Here is a 13,393-nt window from a genome sequence, read left to right on the forward strand (position 1 = left end):
CAGGAAGTACTGACCAACAACAGAGGAAATGTGTAATCGATCTCAGGGATATCAGGGAAGGGAACATAGAAAAATATGTACATTACCACAAAAGGCCACTAGATGGCAGCATAGGAACTAACATATAAAACGTCCATAGAAAATAGTATAGAGAAAACAATCTATATAAAACTTCTATCTATATAAAACTTCTATGATATGGCTTTTTGGGAACCCCATGCATTTTTATATTTTTTTTAACTTGGGGGGGTTCCTGTCAGACCTAAAGTCTGGTATCAATTGGCGGGTAACCTTACGCTTTTTTTTTTGCTTCTGTAAAAAAAAAAAAGTTATTTTTTTTATTTTGTCTAATGTCACTTTGTTGTAACGAAAACATTCATATATACTACCGCTAACGAAAATTCAGATTTTTTTTTAAGTTGATGCTTAACACAATTAAACTTCATTCGGGAAAGAATCTCGGATGCATCCGAAATTTTCGTAACTGAAAATTCCTGTTCGTTTGCATTTGTTATTTCTGTCATTCGGAAATTTGGATGCATGTCTGCATGCATTTAGTTGGATGCATTTAGTTCCAAAAATTCGTCCGAAAAACGAATCTTTCCGAAATGAATCACACATGTCTATTTTCTACCATCTGCATGTTATTAGGGAGATTTACCTTCACTTTCTGTCCTGTAGACAAAGCAAGAAGTGAGAGGAACTCTATCCAAAGTGAGTGAAATGTGCAAATTAAGAAAGTTGTCACCAGAACCCATTGTCTCATGAAGGACATGTCCCCATTGGAAGAATTACTCTCTATTCCTGTTCCAGGGACTATTCAAAATTTGGGATTTCTCTCACTTTTAGTCTTTAACCCTTTCGCTACCAAGCCCTCCAGAACATTTTGCACCTCAGCTGGCCACGGCATTTTTGCAATTTTTCCCCATGATTTGATTTTCAATTGCTGCGTTGCTAGCGTTTGTAAAAGACACTCCAATCCATATATTTTCTGAAAGCACAGGCCCGGTAGAATAAAAAGATGGTGCTACTAAATTTGTAGGCCCTGCGATAATTGCGCAAATGTTTCTCAAATTCATATTAACCGATAAAAATACACAATTCAGTTGATAAAGCCCTAAAATCAGTATCCGTGCACAAAAAAATATATTTTCTGACTAAATCTAAAAGATAAAACTGTATTGAGTTAATAAATAACAAATATTTGCAAATTTTAAATTGTGACTTTTTGCGAAAAGGTAAACAAAAATAAAGGAACGCAAAACTGTGTATAAGCGACTTATGTTAAAAATCGTTTTGTGTTGTGATAAAATGATACAGGCGTACATGTAATTGCAACACAGCATATCACAAAGCATGGCAATGCGTCACAAAGCTTTGCCATGCGCTGCCACAGTTAAATGAATGTTTTTTTTTAAAGAAAAAAAAAGAAAAAATCATGAACTACGATGCGTTCTAACAGCGCACTGCAGCACATGTGCATGGTGTACACCACAGTATGGTGCACGTGTATGTTATGTGTGTGGGGGGGAGGGGAGGGTTGTGCTTTTTTTTATTAGTTAATTTTATTTTATTTTTACACATTTGTTTATTTATTTTTATAATTTTGTTTTTTTTACATTTTTAATTAATTTTGTCATAATTTTATTTTTTTTAATATATTTTTTTAATACATTTTTTTTCACTGTTGGGGGGTTTTGGGGAAATATTGGGGGTCTGGACAGACGCCTGACATTTCCCTTTTGATATAGAAAATTAAATTGAGGACACAGAGTCCTCAATTTCTTTTTCTGCAGCCTCAGCACTCAATGAATGGGAAGCACTCAGTACAGAGGCTTCCCATTCATTCAGACACTAATAGTAAAATATTTACTATCACCAGTTTCTGAATGGGGAAAAGCCTCTGTACTGACTGCTTCTCCCCATTGAGAAAATCATGAATGAACAGGAAGTGATGTAAGTCACAGCCTGTTCATTCATAACTGGGGACATATAGTACTATGTGCCCCCAGTTATTTACAAACACTGGAGTGTCAGACGATCACTCCAGTGGTTGCTCTGCACAGAGGATTGGTAAATATCAATGATATTTACCGATGCTCCGCTCGGCCACGCACGGAAACTGACAGGATGACAGCGACTCTGATCTCCTCACCGCTCGCCCAACCTGACACTTGCGGCTTCTCCCCACCAGCTGTCGCTGGCTAATTGGCTAAGTGGCTCCAGGCAGGGATGAGAGGCTGCAGATGCCGGCGGGGGGGTCCGGAATTTTTGTTAATAGTCATCAGCTATTATGTGTAATTTAAAGGGGACAATCCAGGGAACAGTTCTACTATAAGTTCATGGTCGCTAAAGCTTATAGCATGAGCTTATAGCAGAACTGTAAATGCCACCACCGTAAGGCATACTGAGCTGGCGTTTCAGGAACAGTTTTGTTCCGCCGTATGCCCTACGGTGGTGGCAGGGAAGGGGTTAAAGGGTTAGAGGTGGTTAGAGTAAGTGGATCTTCCTAATAGGGCCACAGAGACAGCAAAAAAACAAAATCTGAGAGGTGTTCTAGGCCCTTACCACTCTATCCAAAACTATAAAAAAATTATAAGTTTTGGCTTCAGATACACATTAAATATTATTTGCATATTATGAATATTTCTTATGATGGGGGTGTAAGTAAATTATTGACCTGACCAATTCTTAAGATCAGTAATCAGGTTATTCAGCTTTTGATATCAGTAAAATATCATCAGATTTATTTTATTTCATTATTTTTTACTGTCTGCAAACCTTACCCAATTATGTACCCCACCCCTCTCTTTCCAGTACACATAGTTAACTCCCTTATGTTATGGAGATAAGGACAGAGGGAGGTGTTCTGTAGTCCAGCAATTTCAGTACAGTAGAGGCACCATGTCCGCTCACTATAGGAAGTTAGAAGATCACTAGATTTGTGGCAGATCAACAGGTATTTTTCTGTACTGATGGGGAAATGTTCATGCATTGCAGAGATGTACTAAGTATATATATGTTTTTTTATTTTGCCTAAACATACACTTTAATTATTGGCCTGTCCAATGCTTTAGACAGCAAGTTTGTATCACCAGCTTGTTATGTCAAAAAACTCTTCCCAGATTTCTTAAATTTGATTATCTTTGAGGATCTACAATTCTTACCCAACTATCTACATACACTCCATCCTCCTTTATCCAGTACACACATATTGCTGCATGAAGGGGCTCAGTGAAGGTGGCGGTGAAGGTGTGGAGGTGTCTGATGGGCTCACACAGCTCATAAAATGACAATTGCCCTCCCTCATAATCCAGAGAGATTCTGACCCTGTTACTTGAACGTTTCTGAGGTAACTGGAAAACTTTACTGTCATGTATCACCGCATAGAGACCGTTATCTCTGCGCAAACACCAGGACTTGTTGTTTTCTCCAAAACGTGACTGGCCTCCTTCCCTCTCTATACTGGGATAACACATTCCTATTTCCCACCATGCTGCCTTATTGCACTCAGCCTCCCAGTAATACCGCCCGGAGGAAAAACTGCTGCTGCCTAATACATTACAAAACCGCTGAAATCTCTCTGGTGTTTCTGGACGATTCTGCATTATTTCTGACCAGGCTGCAGTTTTCCTGTCATCGGATATATGAAGATTATTATGAGCTGTGTTTACATCCAGGAACATGTCTGCAGGTTTTGGTACATAGATCCCTTTCTTTACATCTCTCATCATAGCAGATAATGTGTGCAATGTTTGTGAGATAAAACCCACATCCAGATGACCTCCATCAGGGAGATGCTTTTCTTGTCTCTCTTGGTCTTTGTCATCTCCCTCCTCAGCATCACCCATGTCTGGTCCCTGTAAGACAGTCAGTGGATCAGTCATGTTACACAGCTCCTCAATGAGACGAATCTTCATGGACAGTTCATCCTTCTTTAATTCCAGCTGCTGTAATAGGTCAGAGATGGAGAGTGAAAGCTCATCTTTCTGCCTGGAGATCTCACTCAGGACCCTCTTTTCCAGACCTTTAAGTTGTCTCCTCATGTCTATGAACAAGGCGCTGACCTCCGCTACTGCTCCATCTGCTCTCCTATGTACTTTGCCCTTGCGTTCCTGCAGACTCTGGACTCTTTTCTTGGTTTCATCTCTCTTGGTGATCAGATCCTGCAGAACATTCCTTAGTCTTTTCTTTTTCTTCTCAGAGGCCACATCCAGCATCTCCACCTGATGTCCACGGTGTTCTCCAGTCAAGCTACAAGACACACAGACACAGGCAGAGTCCTTGATGCAGAAATACTTCAGGAGCTCCCTATGGATGGAGCATTTCTTTTTTTCCAGGGAGGTGGTGGGTTCAATTAGGATATGTTCTGGTGCCTTGCTGTGGACTCTCAGGTGTTTATCACACAGAGACGCTTCACAATGAAGACAGGATTTAACAGCAGGTACAGACGAGTCCACACAGTAAGTGCAGAAGATTCCATTCTCCTCCTGAGCTGGCTGAGTAAACAGGAAACTCTCCACGATGTTACACAGGGTTATGTTCCTTACCAGTACAGGCCTCTCCACAGACTCTGCTCGGCATTCAGGACAGGAATAAACTCCAGATCCTTCCTGTGTGTCCAACACCTGATCAATGCAATCCCGGCAGAAGTTGTGTCCACATCTCAGTGTTATAGGGTCCGTATAAATGTTCAGACAGATAGAACAGTCCAGCAGATCCTTTCTCACATCTGCAGACGCCATTGTTACAGCAGAGCAAAGAAATGAAAGTGAAACTCTGACATACAAAATCCACTAAACCAGACATGTGGTGAGGGTGTGACTCAGCTTTGTACTTTGGTATTCATAGGATATGGCACAAACGTTAAGTGCTCGGTTAGAGAGCCAAATGCACTGGCGGAACTACCAGGGTCGCAGAGGTCACAATTGCGACCGGGCCCTGGTAGTTCCGCCACTTGGGGGGGCCCAGCGAAGTGCACTGCCCAAGGGCCGCGGCCAGGAGGGGTGGTGGCATAGCATGGGGGGGCCCGTGGCCCAGTGAGATTCGGTCCTCCCCCTCTCTCCCATTGTAGGTGGACTCGGCTGCCAGAAGGTCTTCTTCATGCAGCGTCGGGCGCAAGGCGGAAGTACTGCCGGTGCGGGACCGAGCCAGCGCGCAAGGAGAGGAGGAGGGGGGGGCCCCATAGTACCAGTGGCAGGACAGGGGAATGAATGGTGGGGGGCGCCATCCGCTTGGCCGCCCTGCAAGTGAGGCAGAGAGCCGCACACCGGGTGTAATTGTACCACAGGCAGCGCTGGGGCCTCGGCCGGGAGCACCCAGAGAGCTGCTTCCTGAATACACAGCCCGCTGTCTCTCCCTGCTGCATGGTTTTCCAGCCTGGAGGACAGTTAGATAAGGTAAGTGCTTTAATATCTGTGCCTGTATGTTCTGTGAGTTGTTTGTAGTCCTGTATAGCTGATGGAACGAATCTGCATTTCTGTATTTATTACTGGGAGTTGTAGTCCTCTATAGCTGGTGCCATTCTGCATTGCAGCAGTGCAGAATGGCATCAGCTATAGAGGACTACAAGTCCCAGCAATATATCGGAGTGAAACTGTAAGTGAGGGAAGCTGGGACGGGGCATCGGGACATCCCTAGTCACAATTAACCATTACAAACTAATACTTTGTAAATAAATGGCGGTTTCCTTGTTAATCCCGTCTGTACGCAAGCGCAGATACTGGGTCAGCGTTCTCGACAGAACACTGGCACTAAAATTTTATGCATTAGGGCCCTGAAGGTTCTAGTTTACGCCACTGGCCAAATGTATCCCATAAGATATAAAGTTATTGCTTTTGATATTTAAAACAAAACTCCCGCCAAGTAACAAAAAACATCTCCACCAAACTTGCCCAATCCAGTCCAAAATTTGATCCAAGTACACTAATTAAATTTTGTCCTGTCCATTAATACAGGACCTAAAGTTTAATCACTTGAAGACCGGTTGTTAAACCCCTCTCCTGACCAGGCCATTTTTCAGTATTCGGCACTCTTTTGATTCTTGACTGACATTTATTCAGTCATGCAACATCATAGTGAAATACATTTTATATCATTTTATACAGATAGAGCTGTAATCGCCACTTGTTTTTTTATTTTTAACTATATAAAGCAAAAATACCAAAAGTTTTAAAAAAAAATTTTCCCTATGTTATGAAATGTTTTGAAACATCTATTATTCAAAACAAATGCCGAGCACTAATATTAATAAAGAACAAATATTCATAGAAACATAGTCGGTGAGGTTAAATAAAGACAAGAGTCAATCCAGTTCAACCTGTGTGTGTCTGTATATACAGTATATGGCTCTAACACTTACAATATCTTTGTATATTTAGTGAAGGAAGAAATTCATCAAGAAGTTTCTTGAATTTAACAATGCTATCAGCGGATACCACCGCCTGTGGAAGGGAATTCCACAGTTTTACTACTCTCACAGTAAAAAAAACCTTTACGTACTCTAAGATTGAACCCCCCTCTCTTCTAACCTCTTGTTATGTCCTCGTGTTCTCAATACAGTTCTCAGTATAAACAGCTTGTTTCGAATATTGTGGACCCCGATGATGATTTTAAAGACTCAAATAAGATCTCCTCATGATCGCCTCTTTTCTAAGGAGAATACGTTTAATTTTTGAAGGTGGTCTTGTGTCCCTATAATTAATTTTGTAGCCCTTCTCTGGACTCTCTCAAGCTCAAGGACGTCTTTCCGGAGAGTTGGCGACCAAGACTGCACCGCCGCATACTCAAGATGAGGCCAAACCAGTGATTTATAAAATGGAAGTAACACTCTTTTATCCCGTGCTACAATCCCTCTTTTAATGCAAGCCATGCATTTATTAATCAAAACAAATGCCCAGAGCTGATTTTACTAAAGAACAAATATTCAGTCTAAATGAATCCTTTGAAGAAACGGTCACAGGTATATTCCGTGATCCATATCACGTCAGCGTGTATCCGCCCACCAATGCGTTTCGTCATGTGATTTCCTCAGGGTTAGGGGGTGAGCCCAACCACAAGGAAGTCACATGATGGAACGTGTCGGTGGGCGGATACACGCTGACATCACCCACTAGATACCAGGAAGTACAGAGACTGTGCCGGGAGGATTTGTAAGCAAACCGTTGGTATATCTGGTTGTTGGATTCTGTGTAACCTGCCGACAGCGGCTCTGGAAGGGAAGATTTTTTATTGGCGATCGCATCATCACTTTTGTGAGTGTTTTTAAACATTTCCTTTAAATAAAAACTGTATTTTACTGTATTCCACTATGGACTTTTTTAATGTTTTATGAGCTTCTGGTAGAAAAGAGGGGAGAAGGAGAGGTGTGGTTCTTTCAGCATTTTTGCAGATATGGTTGCCCTCATAGGGCCGGGGTCTATGATGGACTGTGCTCACTCTCAGGTGGCTGTGTGGTTCTATGGTGGGCTGTGGAGACTCTCAGGTAGGCAATGTGGGGTCCATGGTTAGCTGGTCGGACTCTCAGATGGCTATGCAGGGTCTGTGGTGGGCTTTGCGAACTCTCAGGTGGCTATGCGGGATCTATAATGGGCTTTGTGGGCTCTCAGGTGGACTGTACAGAATCTATGGTTGGCTGTGCAGGTTCTATGGTGGGCTGTGAGGACTCTCAGGTGGACTGTGCGGGGTCTATGGTGAGCTGTGCAGGATCTATGGTGGGCTGTGCAAACTCTCAGGTGGACTGTGCGAACTCTCAAAGTGGGCTGTGCAGACTCTCATGTGAGCTGTGCAGGTTCTATGGTGGGCTGTGCAGACTCTCAGGTGGGCTGTGCGGATTCTCAAGTGGCTGTGCAGATTCTATGGTGGGTTGTGCAGGCAGTGAGGTGGCTGTGCAGGTTCTATGGTGGGTTGTGCAGAAACTCAGGTGGGCTGTGCGGATTCTCAAGTGGCTGTGCAGATTCTATGGTGGGTTGTGCAGGCTGTGAGGTGGCTGTGCAGGTTCTATGGTGGGTTGTGCAGAAACTCAGGTGGGCTATGTGGGGTCTATGATGGGCTGTGCAGACTCTTAGGTGGCTGTGTGGTTTGTGGCAGTGTAAGCCAATGCCACGGTGTAGGATGGCGACTTTGGCACCCAGGACTCTCAGCCAGAGGGGCTGAGAGGGTCCAGAATGTGAAACACGTTATAAGGAAGAACCTGGCCTTTCAGGTCCGTCCAGGTTTTCCTATTTGTAGCTGGGATCTGGAGCTCTGGAGATTTCGTAGAGCTCTGGGTGGGATGAGATCTCCAGTCCTGGGGCCAGGTGTTGCCATTGACCAGCCTGGGCTTATCAGGAAGCCAGCCCAGTGCTCAGGGGAGTGTTGGAGTTGTGTGTGTGTGTGCAGGGAGCACACAGACAAACTCGGGTGCATGCTGGACGCACACAGAACAGCCAGGGGTGGCTGGGAGAGGTCAGGAAGGTCGGTGACCCCAGGGACCTGTCGGACAGAATGCTAAGAGAGCAGAGTGAGTGCCCATGAGGGGAGAGGTCAGGAAGGTCGGTGACCCTTGGACCTGTGGTACAGAATGCTAAGAGAGCAGAGGGAGGGCTCACGAGGGGTGAGCAAGCGTGAGTGTCTTGAAGCTGTGGAAAGCTACCAAGCGAAGCTAAAAGACTGTCTTATGTTGCTATTTCAAGCTATTTTGTGTTTGCCCTTTCAATAAACTGTGTTTTCCTTGACTTACCTGGACTACAGTGGAGTGTCCTTGTTACAATGGTGGGCTGTGGAGACTCTCAGGTAGGCAATGTGGGGTCCATGGTTAGCTGGTCGGACTCTCAGATGGCTATGCAGGGTCTGTGGTGGGCTTTGCGAACTCTCAGGTGGCTATGCGGGATCTATAATGGGCTTTGTGGGCTCTCAGGTGGACTGTACAGAATCTATGGTTGGCTGTGCAGGTTCTATGGTGGGCTGTGAGGACTCTCAGGTGGACTGTGCGGGGTCTATGGTGAGCTGTGCAGGATCTATGGTGGGCTGGGCAAACTCTCAGGTGGACTGTGCGAACTCTCAAAGTGGGCTGTGCAGACTCTCATGTGAGCTGTGCAGGTTCTATGGTGGGCTGTGCAGACTCTCAGGTGGGCTGTGCGGATTCTCAAGTGGCTGTGCAGATTCTATGGTGGGTTGTGCAGGCTGTGAGGTGGCTGTGCAGGTTCTATGGTGGGTTGTGCAGAAACTCAGGTGGGCTATGTGGGGTCTATGATGGGCTGTGCAGACTCTTAGGTGGCTGTGTGGTTTGTGGCAGTGTAAGCCAATGCCACGGTGTAGGATGGCGACTTTGGCACCCAGGACTCTCAGCCAGAGGGGCTGAGAGGGTCCAGAATGTGAAACACGTTATAAGGAAGAACCTGGCCTTTCAGGTCCGTCCAGGTTTTCCTATTTGTAGCTGGGATCTGGAGCTCTGGAGATTTCGTAGAGCTCTGGGTGGGATGAGATCTCCAGTCCTGGGGCCAGGTGTTGCCATTGACCAGCCTGGGCTTATCAGGAAGCCAGCCCAGTGCTCAGGGGAGTGTTGGAGTTGTGTGTGTGTGTGCAGGGAGCACACAGACAAACTCGGGTGCATGCTGGACGCACACAGAACAGCCAGGGGTGGCTGGGAGAGGTCAGGAAGGTCGGTGACCCCAGGGACCTGTCGGACAGAATGCTAAGAGAGCAGAGTGAGTGCCCATGAGGGGAGAGGTCAGGAAGGTCGGTGACCCTTGGACCTGTGGTACAGAATGCTAAGAGAGCAGAGGGAGGGCTCACGAGGGGTGAGCAAGCGTGAGTGTCTTGAAGCTGTGGAAAGCTACCAAGCGAAGCTAAAAGACTGTCTTATGTTGCTATTTCAAGCTATTTTGTGTTTGCCCTTTCAATAAACTGTGTTTTCCTTGACTTACCTGGACTACAGTGGAGTGTCCTTGTTACAGGTTTTATGGTGGGCTGTGCAACTCTCAGGTGGCTATGTGGGGTCTATGGTGGGCAGTGTGGACTCTCAGGTGGCTATGCATGGTCTATGGTGGGCTGTGTGGACTCTAAGGTGGCTGTGCTGGGTCTATGGTGGGCTTTGTGGACTCTCAGGTGGCTGTACAGGTTCTATGGTGGGCTGTGTGAACTCTCAGGTGGACTGTGCGGTGTCTATGGTGGGCTGTGTGGACTCCCAGGTGGGCTGTGCGGGTTCTATGGTGAGCTGTGTAGACCCTCAAGTGGGCTGTGCGGACTCTCAGAAGGACTGTACAGGGTCTATGGTGAGCTGTACAAGTTCTATGGTGGGCTGTGCAAACTCTCAGGTGGGCTGTGCAGGTTCTATGGTGGGCTGTGCGGACTCTCAGGTGGGCTATGCGGGTTCTATGGTGGGTGGTACAGACGCTCAGGCTGTGAGGACTCTCAGCTGGTTGTTCAGGTTCTATGGTAGGCTGTGTGGAGTCTATAGTTGGATGTGCGGGGTCTATTGTGGCGTGTGCGGACTCTCAGGTGGCTATGTGGGGTTTTAGAAGGGCTGTTTGGTCTCACCAGGGTCCTGGATGGTCGGTCGGTGAGTGCTGGCAGCGTGGGGCCACAGAAGGAGGAGATTTTTAGCCGGGGCTGTGAATAGGTGCTAGGATTCACAGAAAGGCTGCAGGGACCTTCCTGGGGACCTTGGTAGTCTTCCTGTGAAGCACAGTGCCTATTTACAGCATTGGGGGATCTGCTGCATGTAGGGTGGATGTGATGCCAGAAGGGGGGTATGCTGCCTTTAGAGGGATCTGCTGCCTGTAGGGGGATCTGCTGAGGAACTCCAGGAAAGTAAAAGAAAAGAGGGTAAGCCCACTGCAAGGGTTAACGGTTTACATTCCTGGAGTTCTGCTTTAAGCTGCTTCACTCACCACATTCCTGTAGAGTCAGTCAGCGTACTCTCAGAAGCACGAGCAGTGGAGAGCAGAGCAGGGTTGGGTGTTTTGTTGTCAGGGGAATGATGAATGTCAGACAAAAGTTGTATGATCCCTAACAATTAACTCTTATTTGTTCTCTTTTGGTCTGTTAAATACACCAGTAAAAGCGATCTGTTATATCAGTTCGTTAAATTAAGAAAATACTTGTTGATCCTGACAGAAATCTTGTCAGCTGATAACTTCCTGAGCTCTCTGCCTATGGTGCACTTTTCATCAGTTACTTTGTTCCCAGCTATCTCTGAGGGCCACAGATCCCCTTCCCTCTATCTTATGGAGTGGAGGAAAGTGGGAGGTTATTGCAGTCCTGGCCTAGACTGATAACGCCGTTTCACCCTAGATACAATACAGTAAGTGGGCATTGTCACCCTAGGAAAGGAAATGTGTTAATGCAGAATCACCAGGTAAAAATAGCCTAGAAAAAAGAAAACTAATGCAGCCACCACATCTAAGGACTGGTAAGCTGAAATATATTACATTTTTGTGCTATGGTCTGGATACACTTTAAAGCCTATCTAAAGCCATATTCATATTAAATAGAGTAGGGAATGGTTACAATCTTTTTTTTTATCATCCGTGTTTCATTGGGGAGATTCATTTTCTAGCAGATTCACTTTTTATCCTGTAGACAAAGCAAGAAGTGAGAGTAAATCCATCCAAAATGAGTGAAATGCATTTTCACCATAACATTTTTTATTGGTTTCATCAAAATAAACGATACAGTACAGTACAATACAAGGTGCCTAGATGACAATAACGGCAACAGGATACATCCAGGTAAGTGCTACATAGCGATGTGATCACCGGTAATGAATCGTTGCACACGTCACAAATGGCACTCGCAGAATGAATCGGATGTAAACAGGTTGTAGATAACGGTGAGTAATGGTTCACATGTATTCACTAGTAAGTAATACAATACCGGGGGTTGTGTGTATAACTCGTAGAGCTAGCGAGATACCAGACTAGGACCTGTAGTCTCACCCTGACGTAGGGGTGCGATGAGATAGTTATGGAAATTTGGTTCTATAAAGCTCGCAGGAGCACTCATACATGTGGGACCCAAGGAAGTTGGGTCAGGTGTTACATGGAGCAGCAGCTCAATTGCACTTGTAGTGTAGTGTAGTGAGGGGGACATACAGGAAGGGGAGGGAGAGGGGAGATGGGAGGAGAGTCAGGTGCGAGAAGACAGAGAAGTAGTGATGTAGTCGGGCCATGTGCAGACATAAAGGGGGTTGTCTCTGTAGGCAGAGGCGGCTCTAGAGTTTGCAAAACCTTAGGCGAAACCTAAACATGTGGCCCCACTCAGGCCTGTGGGGTCTTACCAGGGCTCTGTGGGGTTTAACCTCTTGCCGTCCGCCCGTAGTAAAAAAACGGACGGACGGCACTGCAGCATCTGCGGGTTGCCGTCTCCAGACGGCAATTTTTTCTGCTCGCGCGTGCCCCCTAGCGGGCACGCACGGGCAGAAAAGACCCGCTACTGGTGAGACCCCACAGAGCCCTGAATAAATTGGGGCTCTGTAGGGTTTTAGCAGGGCTCTGTGTGGATTCACCAGTCTGGTTAGACCCCTCAGTGCCCTGGTGAGACCCCAAAGAGCCCTGGTTAAACTAGGGCTCTGTGGGGGTCTCAGCGGGGCTCTATGGGGGTCTCACCAGTCTTGGTTAGACCCCACAAAGCCCTAGTGCGACCTCAAGAAGCACTGGTAAAAGCAGTGCTCCGCAGGGTCTCACCAGGACTCTGTAGGGTCCCACCAGCACCAGGGCTCTGTAAAGCTCTCTAGGGTCTCACCAGGGCTCTTTGGGGTCTCACTAGAGCATCAGGGCTCTGTGGAGCCTCACCAAGGTTCTGGGGAGTCTAACATACCTTGTTAGACCCACAGAGCCCCGGGCAGACCCCACAGAGCTCTGGTGAGACCCCACGGAGCCCTGGTTAAACCTGTAGGGTCTCACCTGGGCTGTGTATGGTCCCACTGTAGGGTCTCACCGGTGCTCTGTGGGGTCTCAACAGCCTGGTTAGACCACTTCAGGGCCCTGGTGAGACCCCACAAAGCCCTGGTTAAACCGGTGCTCTGTGGGGTCTCACCAGGGCTCTGAGGGGGCCTCACCAGGGTAGCATGGTTCTGTGGGGTCTCACCAGGGCTCTGAGGGGGCCTCACCAGGGTAGCAGGGATCTGTGGGGTCTCACCAGGGCTCTGAGGGGGCCTCACCAGGGTAGCAATTTTAAATTTCGGTAATTTTTCCTTAATATAGTAAAAAAATAAAACCCCCAGTGGTGAATAAATACCACCAAAAGAAAGCTCTATCTGTCCCCAAAAAAGGGTATAAAATTCATTTCAGTACAGCGCTGCATGACGGAATAAATGTCAGTTAAAGTACCGCAGCGCTGAATACTGAAAAATGGCCTGGATGGGAAGGGGGTTTAACACCGCGGATGTCAACTGGTTAAAGAGCCGCCTCTG

General features: G+C 46.4%; 1 protein-coding gene across 1 annotated transcript; it reads right to left on the reverse strand.

Annotated features, from left to right (window-relative positions):
- Nucleotides 1–3,130: 3,130 nt before the first annotated feature.
- Nucleotides 3,131–4,745, reverse strand: LOC108798713 (E3 ubiquitin/ISG15 ligase TRIM25-like). The gene is made up of 2 exons (XM_018570491.1): nucleotides 3,338–4,745; nucleotides 3,131–3,144 (listed from the first exon to the last, which is right to left on the reverse strand). Exons 1-2 carry the CDS (start codon nucleotides 4,743–4,745, stop codon nucleotides 3,131–3,133), a joined length of 1,422 nt encoding a protein of 473 aa, XP_018425993.1.
- Between the last annotated feature and the right edge of the window lie 8,648 nt (nucleotides 4,746–13,393).

This window comes from Nanorana parkeri, unplaced genomic scaffold (genome assembly GCF_000935625.1).
Source record: "Nanorana parkeri isolate BGI_ZX_2015 unplaced genomic scaffold, ASM93562v1 scaffold1542, whole genome shotgun sequence".
Lineage (NCBI taxonomy): Eukaryota > Metazoa > Chordata > Amphibia > Anura > Dicroglossidae > Nanorana > Nanorana parkeri.

Coding starts and splice junctions, on each gene's coding strand:
- LOC108798713 (XM_018570491.1), bottom strand. CDS start 4,745: ATGGCGTCTGCAGATGTGAGAAAGGATCTGCTGGACTGTTCTATCTGT.